Source organism: Oppia nitens, unplaced genomic scaffold, assembly GCF_028296485.1.
Source record: "Oppia nitens isolate AA-2021 unplaced genomic scaffold, nextdenovo-longstitch-racon4-pilon3 scaffold2_pilon_pilon_pilon, whole genome shotgun sequence".
NCBI lineage: Eukaryota > Metazoa > Arthropoda > Arachnida > Sarcoptiformes > Oppiidae > Oppia > Oppia nitens.
Window position 1 is genome coordinate 9152890 of NW_026533210.1, and position 18338 is coordinate 9171227.

The following is an 18338-nucleotide window of genomic DNA, read 5'->3' on the forward strand; positions in this document are numbered from 1 at the left end:
AAAAAGTTAGTAATAATATTAAAATATTTTTTGTTGGTTTCCCTATTATATCAATATTAGAGTCACATTTTCATTGCACGTTCACATACGTGTCCATTGGAGTCGACTATTAAATAATAAATGATTACATTTTATTACTGATGGTCAACAAACCTACCGTCTCTCTCTCTCTCTCTCTCTCTCTCTCTCTCTCTCTCTCTCTCTCTCTCTCTCTCACTGTCTGTCTATGTCTATGTTTTTTATACAGTTATATATCATATATAATAAATTTGTAAATTACATGAAAACTATAAAAAATATATTTCTTTTTAAATATTTATTAAAAAATTATATATAATTAAGTATTTTGTAATAATGCTCATGATTTTGCAATTGATTATTTTTTTTGTTTAAATGCTAATTATATTGTAGTAAATATACACTTTTAACATAAAAAAGTTATCCTTTAAATATAATAAAATTACTACTACTATGTAATAAAATATAAATTTATATAAATTTTTTAATCTAATTTAGATTATATATATATTAAAATTAACATGATAATTTTATGATCTAGTAAATTATGTCTAACAACTATCGTATTGACTGATAAAAAACAATAAATTAAAATACATATTAATCTTATTTTATTGATTTTATTGAGAGTAAAATTAACTTTAATTAAGTTTAAGAAATTTATTATTATTATTATTATTAAGAAATATCATTTAAATTTCATTTTTTTTATTATTCAATAAAAAATTAATAACTATTAGTTAACATTTTTTTTGTAAACATTTAAACTGTAAATGAAATAATTTTAGGATTCAATAAAAAAAAACTGATATATAATTTATAGATATATTATATTGTATTAGAAACTAATTTAATATATCGTATTTGACACCATATACTGTAGATTTGATTTTATAAAAATAATTATAATTGATTTGTAGTCCCATTATTGAAATTGTTGTTTAACTGTTGTACTCGTAGTATCATATTATTTAGTCGCCAATACATATATTTATCAATGACTAACCAAATAATAAAACTAAATGATATGATTACTACTAAATTAATGAAAATCATTGCAATCACATGAAATAATCCAAATTTGTTAGTTTTCAACATTTTTATGACAGCCAATGATAACTGATAGTTCCATAAGCAAAATACCAGTCCTATTAGCAGACATGACATGACAATTATCCACTGGTGCTTTAAAAACGATAGAAACGATTTGGCCCGTCGGGTGACCACTAGGTTATGATAGGCCGTTCCGCATACAGTACACGATAGTCGACCCGAGACTTTGATCCATTGTTTCAAACAGTCAAAGTGTACGTACTGTTGACTGCCCCGACACAAGCACTGGCCGGTCATCAAATTGTTTGGCTGGTCGTCATCCATACATATGCAACACATTAGGTCACTACTAATACTACTGTCCATGACTTTTGATTTATTTGTACAATATTTGCTATTTGATTGATTGATTTTTTTTTAAAATTAATATTTCAAACAATGCATGTGTGAGTACATTATGTATGCTTTTACACGTGTTTAAAAAAATAGTATTCAATTATTATTGTAAGGTTTATAACTAGTGATTATTGAAAACTATTGTTATTCTGTATATTATGATAACTTTATGTTAACTTATCTAACGTAACAAATTTAACTAAAGATATAAATATTTTAAAAAAATAATAACTTTTAAACTCATATATCAAACAACGAGTGTAATTAAAGAGTGATTAGTTTTAACTAATAATTTAATTTCTCCTAGTTTATATATATTAATATATATACAGTATATATGTAATTGATTTTATAATAAAGGTTAGTTTTTAGTGAGACTCAAGTTTATACAATAGTTTAAGCAATGACAAAAATTGTTGATTTTATTTTGTTGTTGACTATTAATAAATACTAAATTAAGATATCAAACAATTACAACAACAAAATTTAATATTAATATTAAATTAAATTTATTTGAATTCTGTATTCAAATTTTTAATTATTATTCAACATATTTTTTTATCTAAAATTTTTTTTAACTAATTGCATTAATTTTGGATTCATAAAATTATATATAATTAATTTATACATATATTATTTACATATAAACTAATATATAGATATTTGATACCATATACTAAATGCTTATACAGTAGATTTTGATTTTTTTAAAAAATAAATAAATAATTATAATTGATTTGTTGTCCTATTATTGAAATTGTTGTTTAACTGTTGTACCACTTGTATTATCTGATTATTTAGTCGCCAATACCTATATTTACAAATGGCTATCGAAATACTTAAAACAAATATAACAACTAATACTAAATCAAGTATAAACAGTATAATAATTTTCAAAAGTTTATCAATATCATTGATTTTGATTAGAGCCAAAGAGAACAGGTAGTTCCAGTATCCAAATACTAGACATATTACTAGACATGACAGTAAAAATAGATAGTGGTCTATGAAAAACCATAGAAACGCTTTGGCCCGTCGGGTGACCACTAGGTTACGATAGGATGTTCCGCATACAGTACACGATAGTCGACCGGAGACTTTGATCCATTGTGTACGTACTGTTGACTGCCCCGACACAAGCACTGGCCGGTCATCAGATTGTTTGGCTGGTCGTCATCCATACATATGCAACACATTAGGTCACTGTTTGTTTTCATAACTTTTCGTTTTAGTTGTACTTATATTACTTATAATCTATAGTGATATTGTATTTATTAGATCGCAATTGATTTTTGGCAATAAATTAATTTTATAACATTTATCAATGATTTGATTTTTTTGAAATTAATGTTTGAAACAATGCATGTGTGAATGATTTTATACGTGTTTTTTAATACGGGTATTGTTAAATGTAATGTAAGTTTAAACAGTAAAGTACAAACAATAAACGTGCAGAAAAAATGTTGGTTTAATTTATGTTTGTTTAAATAAATACCAAAATAGGATATAAAACTATTACAGAAAAAATAATATTAAATTTTTAGTTATTATTTAATTTTGCAAAACATTTTAACTATAATTAAAATAATTTTGGATTCAAAATAAATTATATTTACATATCACAAAAAATATTAAATATATTTTATAAAAATTATAGATATTATATTACAGTATATTATATTATTAATAGAAACCATACTAAATGCTTATAGAGTTGATTTGATTTTTCAAAAATAATAATTATTATTATTATAATTGATTTGTTGTCACATTATATTAATTGTTGTTTCTGTTGTATCACTTGTATTGTCTGATTAGTTAATTTCCAATTACTATAATCACTTACGGCTAACCAAACACCAAAAACAATGCATACGATTAATAATAAACAAATGATAACAATTGTATAGAATTCTAGTCCAAGTTTGTTGGCTTTCCATACGATCCCAAACAAATTGAAGCTCCATAAGCAAACTGCCAGTCCACTTAATATTAGTAACAGTGCAATTTGCCACTGGTGCTTTAAAAACGATAGAAACGATTTGGCCCGTCGGGTGACCACTAGGTTACGATAGGCCGATCCGCATACAGTACACGATAGCCGTCCCGAGACTTCGATCCATTGTTTCAAACAGTCAAAGTGTACGTACTGTTGACTGCCCCGACACAAGCACTGGCCGGTCATCAAATTGTTTGGCTGGTCGTCATCATCCATACATATGCAACACATTAAGTCACTACTAATACTACTGTCCATGACTTTTGTCATATTTGCTATTTTGATTTATAATATTTCAGATATATTTTTTGTGTCTATTCTATAGAATATAACTTATTTCTAAATATATTTTTACTTTAAGTTTTATGTTAGGTTATGTCGCGCGACAATAATATCTAAAAACTAATAACTAAATATTATAAATAAATTATTGCATTGAAAACTAATTTATTTGATTTTTGTTGTTGTTTATAGTTTTTAAAAAATAATAATTTTGTTGTTTGTTTAAATAAATATCAAAACTATTAAATAAAAAATAATAATATTATATTTATTTGATTTCTGTTTATTTTTTCATTTGATATTTTTAGTTATTATTTAACATTTTTTTTTGTAAAACATTTAACTAATTGCTAATAATTTTGGATTCAAAAAATAAAATTGATTGATTTTTAAAAAATAAATGTTTCAAACAATGCACGTGTGCATGATTTAACACGTGTTTAAAAAAATAGTATCCAATTAATATTGTAAGCGATTAATACTACCAGTTATTCAATATCTTTAATAACTTTATGTTAACTTATATAATGTAACAAATTTAACTAAATATTCTATAATAATAACTTTATAATATTTATTTATATGATATATCAAACAATGATTCCTAATAAACTCATACAGTAACTAATTATTAAAATTTGTGCTAGTTTATATATTTTTACATTGGTTAGTTTTCAAGTTTATTCAATAGTTTTGACTTTATTTTATTTTTTTTTGTTGTTGACTATTAATAAATACCAAATTAAAATATCAAACTATTAGACACACAAAATAATATTATAAAATTATTTTGTAATTATGAATAAAAAAAATTATAATAGTAAAAATAAATAAAATTATTGCACACTATATGAATATGTAGAAAAATTAGATTGAAATATTAAAAAATAAAAACAAATTAATCTAATTTTAATAATATATTAGAAATTAATTATTAAAGCAATTTTGTCCTAAACTAAAACCTTAATAATTCAAATTTGGATTTTAATACCATAAAAGTGGCTAAAAATGGGTTTTATCGTAGACTATAATTATAAAACAACTAATTAAACCCTAAATATTGATTAAACTGTATTTGTACTATAATTTAAATTAGATATAAAAACAATAAATCAAACCAAATTATTATTAAAATACTATATAAACATGATTTAACTCTTTATAAACAAAAAGTTAATTACCATACTATACAATATATTATTGATTGTAAATAAATATATTCATAAATATATAGTATTAAAAAAATAAATTGCCAAACAAAATGTATGCAAAATTAGATAATTTTGCATAATTATAGACATTTAAAATAATAAATAATTTAATATATTTATTTTTACTATGAATCACACTCACACACACACACACACACACACACACACACACACACACACACACACACACACACACACACACACACACACACACACACACACACACACACACACACACACACACACACACACACACACACACACACACACACACACACACACACACACACACACACACACACACACACACACACACACACACACACACACACACACACACACACACACACACACACACACACACACACACACACACACACACACACACACACACACACACACACACACACACACACACACACACACACACACACACACACACACACACACACACATACACACACACACACACACACACACACACACACACACACATACACACACATACACACACACACACACACACACACACACACACACACACATAGGATAATTGTGTGCAATATCTAATAAATTAAATTAACCATAACAAAATTTGTTGTTTATTTTTTCATTGTCATATACAATGCATATACAGTATATAACTATTCAAAAAAATAACTATTAAAAAATTAAATAATTATATTAAAAGCTTCATTTAATTTATTAAATGATCTTCAAATAAATAAATAATAAAGACAATTAAATTGTTGGCATATGTACAGTGAAAAACAAATAATTAATGACAATAAACAAAATTTTAAAAAATTGTCGCATGACTTCATATTGTGTGTGTATATGTATGTATGTATGTATGTATGTATGTATGTATGTGTGTGTGTGTGTGTGTGTGTGTGTGTGTGTGTGTGTGTGTGTGTGTCTAATATTTTTGTTAAGCATAGTTAAACAATTTAAATAAAAGATGATTTTGTTTTAAATTTTTGTTGTTATTATTTAGTTTTCAATTATTATTAGTATTAAGATCAATGCAAACCTTTTTTCGACTAATAATATCAACTGATTTTTTACTAAACCTAATAATTATATAATAGTTTTTTAAGTTAAGCTTTAAGTAACTTATTTTTTAGTCAGTTTTACTGTAGTTAGTGTTTAGTCTCTCTCTATCTCTAAATATATCTATTAAACTTTGTTGCAAATAATAATAATAATAATATATGCGAAATATTGTGAAAAAAAACTATTTATTAGTTTAAAAAGATTTTTGAAATATTTATGTATTAGTCTCAGTAATAATGTTTTATTGTGAAAATTGTTTGTATTATTTATGTCTGACTTTAAATAATAAATAAAATCAATTGTTATTTTTTAAAAATATTTTGTTTGTAAAAAATTAACTAATAAATTTTTTTATTTAAAATGTATTTCTAAATATATATATAAATATATATAATATATATTTTGTATTATTATAATTATGATAAGCGACGGCAATATATTTTACGAGCACTCGGCTCAGATGAATCTGCTGAGGAATGGTAGCCGTATGAGCAATATCTATAGCTACCGGCGCTTCGGTATCGGCAGTGTTCCCAATTGTGAGGCCATTGCCAACAATAAGTGTCACCGAAATAGTATTATTAATAGAAATAATTTAAATAACACTAATAATAAACCTAAGAAAAAATCTACATTCAATTTATGGGATAAAATATTTGACAAATCGACGGCAATCAACGTTTACACAACTATTAGGATAACTGAGTGCAGAATATTGGAAATTGTATGACTTTTATAAAAATTTAATTAATTTACTTATTTTTTATAAAAATTATTTCATAAATATTATATATATTTTTCAATAACTATTTAGTCATTTGTATGAACTACTACTATATAGATATAACCTAAATATACTTCTTTTTTTTAAATAGTAAAAAATTAATTATTTGCAAAGTAATAAAAATTAATGTTCAATTTATTTTGTGTGTACACATTTGCAATGTTATATAAAATATAAAAATATGAAAATATGTGATAATTTTCTATTTAAATATATGTTATAAATGCAAGCATACCATTAATAATTAATAGCTAATAAATTATCGATAGACTAAATCAGTAATTGATAATTAAAAATAATTTTTTTATACATAACTAGTAATATTTTTTGGATAACTATTGAATAGTGAATGTGTGTGTGTGTCCATAAAAACGAGTAAATAAAATATAAAAATATTAATTCAATTTAATATTATTAATAAATTTAAATAATTAACAAATATAAAATTAAAAACATGTTATTATTTAATAACATAGTTTTAATAGTGTATGTAATCTGAATTAAATTGAATTATAAATTTTGTTAATACAGTAGATAACATTGCTTTAAATTAAATTATTTATTACATTATTTGTATTAATTATTTATTTAATAATATTTAAAAACATTGAGAATTTTATAGCCTTTTTTGTTGTTGTTTATTCATTCAATTATGAATTTATTTATTCAAATATATGTATATTAGATACAATAATACAAAATTTATTTAAAATATCAATCTTATAATTATTTTCATTATACAATTTTTTAAGTTATATTACAATTTAAATTATATAGCGATAACACTTATGCGATATTAATTAAAAAAAATAAATATTTTTTCAAATAATAAAAAAACTAAATAGTAATTGATCGATTTCATTGGAATCTGATTATTATTATTATTTAAATAAAATTTTTATTTATTTTGCATTTAGTTTTTAGGAATTAAAAATCTCTGATATTATATTATAGTAAAATAATAATAATAATAATACTAAAAAAATACTTTATAATAGTTAACTAATAAAAGAAAACTAACTGTTTGTTGGTTTGGCAAAAGCCTTCAATTACTTTTTATAAGAGAGAGAGAGAGAAAAATATTTTTCTACAAAATTGATTTTAAATCTCTTTTTTATTATTATTATTATTATTATTACTATATTTTCTTTATTATATTTATTTCAATTTATATATTTAATTCCTGTAGAGATTAATAAAACAACAATAAAATAATATTTTTATTGTACAATCTATACAACATAACTAAATAATAATGGAAATTATAAATAATGATAATAATAACATACAAAATGTTTAGTATAATAATCAACAAAAAAAAACATTTTATGTAATATAATGAAGAGTACAGTATATTCTCATTATTAGTATATTATATAGTTTGAAGCAAAACTGTTGAGTATTTACGACATAATAATATCATATATAATATAATAGTTGTAAATCAAGTCTTGTTGTATTTTTTTATTTGTATATATCATATATAAAAAATAATAACAATATTTTAGTTTCATTTTATCACTACATACTAGAGATACTGACACTAAACTTTCGCTAATATTAATATAAAAATATTATGCATACAAATAAAAACATTGTTGTTTTGTTTGGTTTTAACCACATAATTATTTTATATATGATAATCTATTTTTAAATAGTTTTTTTGATGTTGTTGTTGTTGTTGTTGCTGTTATTGATAATTATAATATTAACAAAAAAAACTAATAAAAAAACATTGATACGCGACAAATATCATATGAAAATATTATCTGAAATTATTATTATTATAAAAAAACGTTAAGTACTTATATGTTAAAAGCAAAACTTTATATATATATACCTGTAATAACACCTTTTAAAAATATACTGTATATATATATACTGATAAACGCCCGGAGCGTAATGTCCTACATAAGCGGCAAAAGTTTTTTATCGCCAGAAAAATTTTTTATTTGAAAAAAAGTTTTGTTATATAGTTTTTTTTCAAATACCAAATAGTTTTTTTGCTCAAAAAATGATGACAACTTTCCAGTGCTAAAAGTGAAAAGTGTTTTTTTATGTGTATATTTTGTTTTAATTTTGTTAAAAGTAACAAAAAATAATAAATACTCTCTCTTTTAATAAAATTAAAATATTTTTAATATTTAATATAATTTTTTAATATATTATAAATATTTTGTTATTTTCAATAAATATTAATAATTATTTTTAATGATATGATTGCTCTCTAAGAATTTTTATAATTTTATTCAACAAAATTATTTTAGTTATATTTGACTGACTGACTGAATAATTGAATAAATAGTTACTTATAATATATTAATATTTGACTCAAATTTGTTTTATTTATTATTGAATAAAAACTCAAGGTTTTGGTGTCTCTCGATGTACTGTATAAATGAATGAGATGTGTGATGTAATTGAAATACATATTAATATTATAATGTTTTTCTCAAATAAATTTTTGCAATTTGTATTTTATCACTCAAACTAGTGATTTGTTTGGCAAATAAAAAATGATAAGTGACTTATAACTAACTACTAACTATGCTATTAATATAGCAATGTATTGATATATGATTTGTGTGGACACAAAACAAAAATTTTTGTTTGAATGATAGACAAACAATATTTATTTATTTTTTTTAGTCAATGACTAATTTTAAATTATTGCTACTGTTTTGTTATACTTAAGTGTGTGATATTTATTGTGTGTGTGTGTGTGTGTGTAAAATACATCCCAAAAAATTTTTTTTTGTTGGATAAATATGATTACCAGTTATCCATCAGTTTTGGATGGATTAAATAAAATACATTTAGTTAGAAATCGGTTACAATCGTGGAGAACATTATCTATTGTAAGTCTATAGATATACTATATGTCTATTATATGTAAAAAATTAAAATTATATATTAATTAATTATATAATTAAGATTATTATTATTTTAATTAATTGAAAATTAACTTTTATTATATATATTTTTATTATATTTATTTAAATAATTTTTGTTATTGTTGTTGATAACTTTATTTATTTATTTATTGAGAGCTTTTAGCTCCAAAAAAAAATATAAAATCATAAAACTTAAGTATACTTGACATGAAAATAACTTTAATTATATATATATATCATAAAAAACTACTCAAACAATATTTTTTATAATCAATTAAATTAAATAATCTTATTATTTATTTTTGTTGTGTATTAAACTGATTGATACAAATAATTGATAACTTGTTGTCGTCAGTTAAAAAACAATTTAAATTAAATCATATATACTTTTTTACTGTATATATATCTATTAATTTTATATTTAACATAGATTTTTATAATTGTGTGAAAAGCATTAAAAATTACGATTTTGACATTTTAAGCGATAATAAAAAATTGAAAGTATGTTTTTTAGGGCATAAATAATACTATAATAACTTATTTTACTGTATTTTATATTATATTTTGTTTATAAAAAAAACACTTGTAATGTATTGTAAAGGCCAATGGATTTCTATCATTCATTAATTTCAAAATAAATATAATTATTTGTTAAACTTTTTATTTTATTTAAATAAATTTTTTCTTCTATAGATAATTGTGTTATGGTTTTTCAAATATTGATATATTAGCTAATAAATAATAAGTTATATTATATAATATACTGTAAATAAACTAACATAACTGATGTGCTAATATTAATAATAATAATAATACTAAAAAATATTATTTAATAGCAATATTTGTTGTATATATTGTTAAATATTTTAACTTAAAAGTTAATCAAAAATGTTTTTATGTGAATTGTATTCAACAACAAAAAGTTTTTCTTTGCTAAATATGTTATTTTATTAAAATTTTAAAATTATTTTTTCTTCTAATAGTTTTTAATTTTTTAAAAAAAAATTTATATTACTATTTAATTCTACATTAATTTATTTATTTGAATTCTAAAGGATAAAACTCTGTAAAAGTATTTATTAATTTATAAAATAAAATTTTATCCTAAATTATAAATCAAATATTCAGAGAGATTTAATTAGATTTGATTAAAAACATATATTTAATTTATTAATTTGTTTGATAAAAATAAATTAATAATAAAATAATTTTTGCTGTAAAATTTTTTTTTGAAAAAATCATTGAAAATTACTATTATTGCCAAAATATTGTAATTTAGTATAATTTATAAATTTTTTAGTTTAATGATGCAAACAATCATTTGCTGTGTGTATTATTTTTAGTACATTATTACTTAAAAAAACATTAAATATACAGTACATTGTCATTAAAAAAATAGATTTAATATTAATATACAATATATAAATATAAATTATAATCGGTGTTCGTTGGGTTGCGGAGTAGAGGGATAAAGTACGTTGCATATTATAAACTACACACAAAAAATATTTTCAGAAATAAAGCATCAAAAATGAGACATGGGGATCAGTATTGAAATTTTGATATTTTGTCAGAGCATAGCATAAGATATAGAAAATGGCGGCCAAGGTAAAAAATTTTTAGGTAAAAATTTTTGAGTATAGATTTGAATAAAGCATCCAAAACAGGTATAAGAAATCACTATTTAAATTTTGATATCTCTTCAGGAACAGAAAAAATGGCGCCAAAGTAAAAAAAATTAGGTAAAAATTTTAACCTTTACAATTGCATAGAGCATCAAAAATAAAATTTAATAAATCAATAGTTTGATCTGAATCACTTGATACCCCACATGATTATAGTTGACTTTATTTTTTATACTAAATCATTTTATACGACACACGACTATAGTGATTCACATGTAATGTGTGGCTATAGAAAATCACGTGACATTCAACTATAATCGTGTGTCGTATAAAATGATTTAGTACAAAAAATAAAGTCAACTATAATCATGTGGGGTATCAAGTGATTCAGATCAAACTAATGATTTATTAAATTTTATTTTTGATGCTCTATGCAATTGTAAAGGTTAAAATTTTTACCTAATTTTTTTACTTTGGCGCCATTTTTTCTACATGATGTGATGCATATTTAAATAAACTGTATGTTTAGGTATTAAATTTTTTGTGTGTAATCTTTTATTTTAATGTATTATAATCTTTTTAGTATATAGAGACATGTTGTCTGCTAACTCTGATTATAATACTTAAATGTTTATTTAGTTTTTACAAAATTTAAAAAATTATTATTTATATAATGTTTGCATTTTTTTTTTTTTCAAAAAGGGATTATCATTTCTAGCATTAATACTATTGACTGGAAAATTATATGAAGTCGATAGAGAAGTCGGTTATTTAAAATTTGTTTCAAATGATTGGATCAACAAAAACATACTAAAAGGGCTCAATAGTAGTGATAATAATAATAATAACAATAATATTAATAATCCAAAGACAAGTATAACAGCAGCGATAACAACAATACAACAGCAAAATGTTATCATAAATCTTGAAAACTTCAAACAAGACATCGAAACGCTAATCGGTTTGTCTTTTAGATTATAAAAATACATTTTTAAACAAATAATTTATTTAATACATAAAAAGTTTTTTTTAATAAAATAAAAACTTTTTTTTGTAGTCTCAATGTTTTGTTTGTTAATACAGTAAAATAACATTTGTTTAGGAGATACTAAAACTTATTAAGTATTATTAAGTATTTTAAATTTAGATAAACTATTATACAGAAAGAGAGAGAGAGAGAGAGAGAGAGAGAGAGAAAGACACTAATATTATGGATAATAATGTAATAATAATAACAATAATATTGTTATTTTTATTAGAAAATGTATTATTATGTTTAACTATAGATTTATTTCGGCAAACTATTAGAGAGATGATGATTGTAACCCAAAAATAGAAATAAATATATAAATAAATAAATAATAATAATAAAAAAATACAATATATATAAAACAAAAATTATTATATGAATAAAGAAAATGAATAATAAAAACCCCAAATTCGACCCAAATTTTTGTTTTTAATTAATCATTTGTGACAATTAATAAGTTATTGTTTTATTTTATTTTTTTCTAAATATAAATATATTTATCTGAAAAACCACAGTTGAGTTGATGTCGGCGCGGACTACACTCATACTTAGCCTTATTTTTGTATTAGTCTATATTATAAGGTATGTATGTATTTATTATTTGAAGGTATCATATATTAATAATTATTGTAAATTTTGATGATTGATTAACATTTTTTTGTTTGCTTAATTATTTAATGGTGTGTATGTAAGTCTATATATATTTATATAATATATATATATATATATATATGTGTGTGTGTGTGTGTACTATTTAAATAATAAGATAGATAGTTAGCAACACAATAACAAAAAAAATGATAATTAAAATTGTTTGATGCAATTTGAATAATTAATATATGATACTGTATATATATAATTATTAATAATGTATGTACATATTTTTAATTAATGTGTGTTATAGTTGGACCTGGATGGCATATGCTGTCAATGAAACTCATACTAGTGTAAGTGATATCTTAAAACATTATTATTATTACAGTATTATCATATTTTATTATAGTTATTAATTATGACACTTATATTTACAATAACAACAACAACAAAATGCATGCATAATAAATATTTTTTTTATTTTTTTTGTTGTCTATTATTATTTTTAATATAATGTATATTGTTATGAAAAATACAAGTCAATTATTATTATTATGAAAATAAATAAACAACAAAAATAAAACAATTTTCAAACAAATGTAGTATTAATGTCAGTATTAAAAAAAATAAATAAAAATAATATCAAAAAAGCAGGAAAAAAAACTTTAATGATAATCTCTCTCTTAATGTTTTATTTTTCTGTCATAAATATTCAATGATAAGCTATTTATTTGATAGTTGAAAAATCATATGCCGATTGCAAAACATACACACATTTTATAAATTATAATTAATTAATAAATTATAAAATTTTTCTAACTGAATGTGAATTTAATTAAAATCCATTGCATTAAATCTTATTAAAAAAATAAATTACATGTTTAGTGCCTACTGTGGATTATATATATACCGGTATATAATTATTACAGTAGTTGTTATATCTATACAGTATATAAATTAAATAAACAATTATACTATCAATTTCATATAATATATTGTATATAATATCAATTTATATTAATATATATCAATCCATTAAATTATCCAATCAATGGTTTACTACTAATGCAAACAGGTGTACAATTTTGAATTATTTTTAATTTATTTATTAAGTTTGGGAAAAATGTGTCCTATAATTAACAGATTTTTTTTATTTTAAAAAAATTCCAAATTTATTTGTAATCAAATCATTTTTTTTTACTAAAAGCTAAATTATCTGATTAATTATTTTTTATAAAAATAAATTTTAATAAATGCATAAAATTATTAGCAATTTATCTATTTATCTATTTATTATTAAGCAAATAAATAATTTCAACCCTCGAAAAAATATAATAAATAATTATACTATCAATTGACATCTGGGAATGTCACAAAAATTATATATATATTATAAATAGTTTTATTTTTAAGTATTATTTTAATTGTATAATTTTTTTATTAAGTATACACTATTAAAATTTTATTATAGCATTATTTTTCAATGTTATTTACTAAAAATAAATTTAAAAATTAGCATAATAACAGCCAATCATTTAAATTAGTAAAACAAAATTATAATTTGATTAAATATATATTTATAATAATAATTATTATTATTAGAGAGATGTATCGCTCAAATCGGTATTATTATTGGCCGTATTTGCCGCCGTAGATATTGCGGCCAGTGCTGGCTTTGTGATGGTTCGGGTGATTATGGTATACAACACAACAAATAATTACATAAAAACATTGGTTTAATAATTGAAATTTTTGTTGTTGTTATTTTCCCACTTATTTTTTTATATATATCAAACAAATTGAAAATTATAGTATGCTTTGAGAGATCATTATTTTCCCAAAGATATGCGAATTCCCGACTCGATTACCGAAAGCGATCAAATGGTCGGCTTTGCAGCCCTAAGATTAGCTACACTTAAGGTATTTATTTATTCATAAGAGAAAATAAATTATGATTAATAAAACAAGTTTTTTTTTGTTGTTGTTTATCAATTATAATTGCAAATCATTTATATATTTTTTGAAAAATTAAATTAATTATCAAAATATAATATCAGTCCAGCTCTGGAGCTACCGATGTCTTTGTCTCAGTAATTGTCGGTTTTCTCACCGCTTTAAGAGTCTATTCAGTGATTTGTGCCGTTTCTTACTATAGACGAGTCCGAAGAGGTATTTAATAGTAGTTTTATATAAATATGTTATTTATTTTTGGTATTATTATTATTACAATTATTTTTTGATTTTATTTATCGATTGATAGATTCAATCGGAAGCAGTGATTATTCAAGTGATAAAACACAAGTCAAAGATATCGATGACTTTTTTAAACAATCGCCTACTTATACGTAAGTATTTTTTGAATTTAAATCCAATTAAAAAAAATTATTTATTAGTTTTATCAAAAAAAAATTAATTTATCAAAAAAACTTGTTGCTTATCGACTAATAAAAATTAAATATAATAATCTTTTTATTTGATTTGATTTAATCTGAATAGTCATATATATATATATATATAGTCGCTAAAATAAATAAGTTTAAACTATTATAGACTATTATATCATTAAAAAAAAAAACAAAAAATTAACATTTAATTTGATACTTATCATCAACAAAATGATATTATTATTTTTTGTTTTGTTTTTTATATGTATAACATGTTTGCCTATTAAATCAATTTAATAGTTTCGTTTGCAATCAGATTTTTATCGGAAAAAAATTTCACGTTTATTTGTTTTTTGTTTTTTTAAGCCAGTTATGCAATAATTTAATAAATACTGAATTTTATTGTAACATAACTTTAATAGTAATTTATGCGGTAATTATCAATATATTCAAACGTATATATTCTGTATAAATAAAAATTATATATTAATTAAAATCTACGTTCAATTTTTACATTTAGAAAAACATTTTACGTGACTTATAAAAAAATGTTCAATAATATTAATATTAATATTAATATTATTATAATAATGTTTTTATTTCTACATAAATAATAAAAACTAATAATAATGATAATACTATACAATTATGTGTGATAATATAATTTTAATATATGCAATGCTTTAATCTTGTTTTTTTAATCAATTTAATTGATATTCAATATCGTTAAACAAAATCATTTTAAACATTATTATTATAGAGAATTTTCATAAAAAATCTAAAAATATATTAAAATATTTTCATGAAGTTTTAGTAGAGTATAAATTTTTTTTTGTTATCGATTTTTACAAATGTGTAAACTATTTGATTCATTGATGTCTTATTTTTATTAAAATTTTTTTTTTAATAATCAATTTCATACCTGAATAAAGTGTTGAAACACTTTATGACTAACCCGTTCCCCACATATCCTGTTTATACCAACAACAACAAATCATCAGTTTTTTGTAGACAATTGATTTTTTTAAACTTTCATTTTTTAAATAATAGCATACATTTATTATTGAAAAGCATAAGATAATTGATTTAATTCATAAAAAATATATTTCTAATGTTTTTATTAACACACATTCATAACATAATAATAATAGTCCGAAAATTCGTGCATTAAATGCACATAAAGAAAGAGAGAAACGCTTCTCCATTAGCAATGGTGTCGGAGGTATTGCTAATGGTGTCGGTGTCAGTGGTGGTGGTGTTGTCGACGGCGAAATCATCGAAGAAGACGAAGAGGAACAGCAACAACAACAACAACAATGGCCAGAGTTGAAGATACAGGCGGCAGATATGCCTCAGCAGATGCAAAGGGCGGCCATCCAGAGTACCAGTCATGCCATCAAAGTTCATACAACGGAGAAGCACATCGCAGAAAGTATTAAACAAGACTTTGATCAGTTATACCAACCGACCTGGCATTGTATAGTTGGTCGCAATTGGGGCTCATGTGTCACACATTCAAAGGTAAGGCAGAGGGATGGGGATATCAAGGGTGGAATGGGATGTGAGGATAGTTGTGTTGTTGTTGTTGTTGACTATAAAAATTATTTATATATAATTTATTCATATAGTTATTTGTGTGTGTTTTTTATGTATAAATTAATTTAATTTAATTTTTTGATATTTTTTTCCGTCAACTTTAGGCGTCTTATGTAAGAATGCTATACAAAGATCTAACAATACTTCTCTATAAATCAACTTAAAAGAAGATTACAATTAATTTTTAGTTTTTTTGTTAGTTTTTTATGTGTGACATAAATACTGTAATAGTTTTGTCTGTGTTTTGTTTGTAATTTAAATATTTTGTTTTATTATTAGTTTTTTTTGGATAAAATTAAAAATATTTTCTGTTTTGTTTAATTAGAAATTAAATCATTATATTTATAGAAAATAAATATATATAGATTTTTTTAAATAAAAAAATGTTCTTAATTTATATTCAACAAAATTTTTTTTGTAACTTAAATATATATTTTTTTTTGAAAATATATTTCAATTAGTTTTTTTTATTGTAATACTGTATTATCATTTTTGATATCATTTACTGTATTATCTAATCATTATCATCATTAAACTAATTTTTTTAATTGTTTTATATAAAAAAAACTAACCTAGTGACAAATTATATTTTCAATATTAACAGTATATGTATGTATAGTTTGCATAGTATTGATAAAAATAAATTGGAAAAATTAATTTTTACAAATTGTCTATTATTTGTATTTATTTCAATTTATTGACACAAAAATAAAACAAAATTGCCCATCGGATAAATATTATATCTAGATTTTTTTGTTTTGTTTTATTTACATAATTAAATTTTTAAATAAATTTAATATTAATTGTCTAAGATTTTAATGATATTATTGTAACAATTATTGATTGACTGCTAACCTAAATAAGTTTGATCTCTCTCTCTCTCTCTCTCTTTACTAACTAACTAAAGTGGATTTATTTTTTCAATTTTAATAACTTTTAAATATATCAAAAGCATATCTAATTTATTTGTAGTATAATATTGAAATGTATGTTAATTTTTAAATAAGTTATAAATGAATAAAAATTGCAATTATTTTAAAAATTAATACTGTATTGAAATTTACAATAAAATTTTAATTAACAAAATAAAATGTATTTATTATAATGAATACTAAATTTTTTATTATTAGATTTTTATTTTTAGAGGAGCGCGCAATTAATTAAAATTTATTATTATTATTAGTATAGTTTTAATTACAATTCACGCGCTATTATTATAATTATTACTAGTTTGTCCCGAGCAACATGTATAGCCGTGCAATTCTTTTACTAATTTAAAAATATTTACTATAAGTAATTTGAATGAGACTTAATTTGTTTATACAACTACTACATAACCTAATGTAACAAAACTACTGAACCAATACACATTAATTCGACTAAACTTTTGAGAAATTTTAGTTTTTATATATATTT

The 18338-nt window shown here is 21.4% G+C and overlaps 1 protein-coding gene across 1 annotated transcript; it reads left to right on the top strand.

Annotated features, from left to right (window-relative positions):
- Positions 1-9453: 9453 nt before the first annotated feature.
- LOC128955415 (uncharacterized) lies at positions 9454-17086 on the top strand. The gene is made up of 10 exons (XM_054301083.1): positions 9454-9657; positions 12021-12279; positions 12864-12930; positions 13253-13295; positions 14545-14640; positions 14755-14862; positions 15000-15111; positions 15203-15287; positions 16478-16847; positions 17027-17086. Exons 1-10 carry the CDS (start codon positions 9568-9570, stop codon positions 17084-17086), a joined length of 1290 nt encoding a protein of 429 aa, XP_054157058.1. The 5' UTR covers positions 9454-9567.
- Positions 17087-18338: the final 1252 nt, after the last annotated feature.

Coding starts and splice junctions, on each gene's coding strand:
- LOC128955415 (XM_054301083.1), top strand. CDS start 9,568: ATGATTACCAGTTATCCATCAGTTTTGGATGGATTAAATAAAATACAT. Junction 9,658..12,020: donor CGTGGAGAACATTATCTATT/GTAAGTCTATAG, acceptor TTTTTCAAAAAG/GGATTATCATTTCTAGCATT. Junction 12,280..12,863: donor AGACATCGAAACGCTAATCG/GTTTGTCTTTTA, acceptor GAAAAACCACAG/TTGAGTTGATGTCGGCGCGG.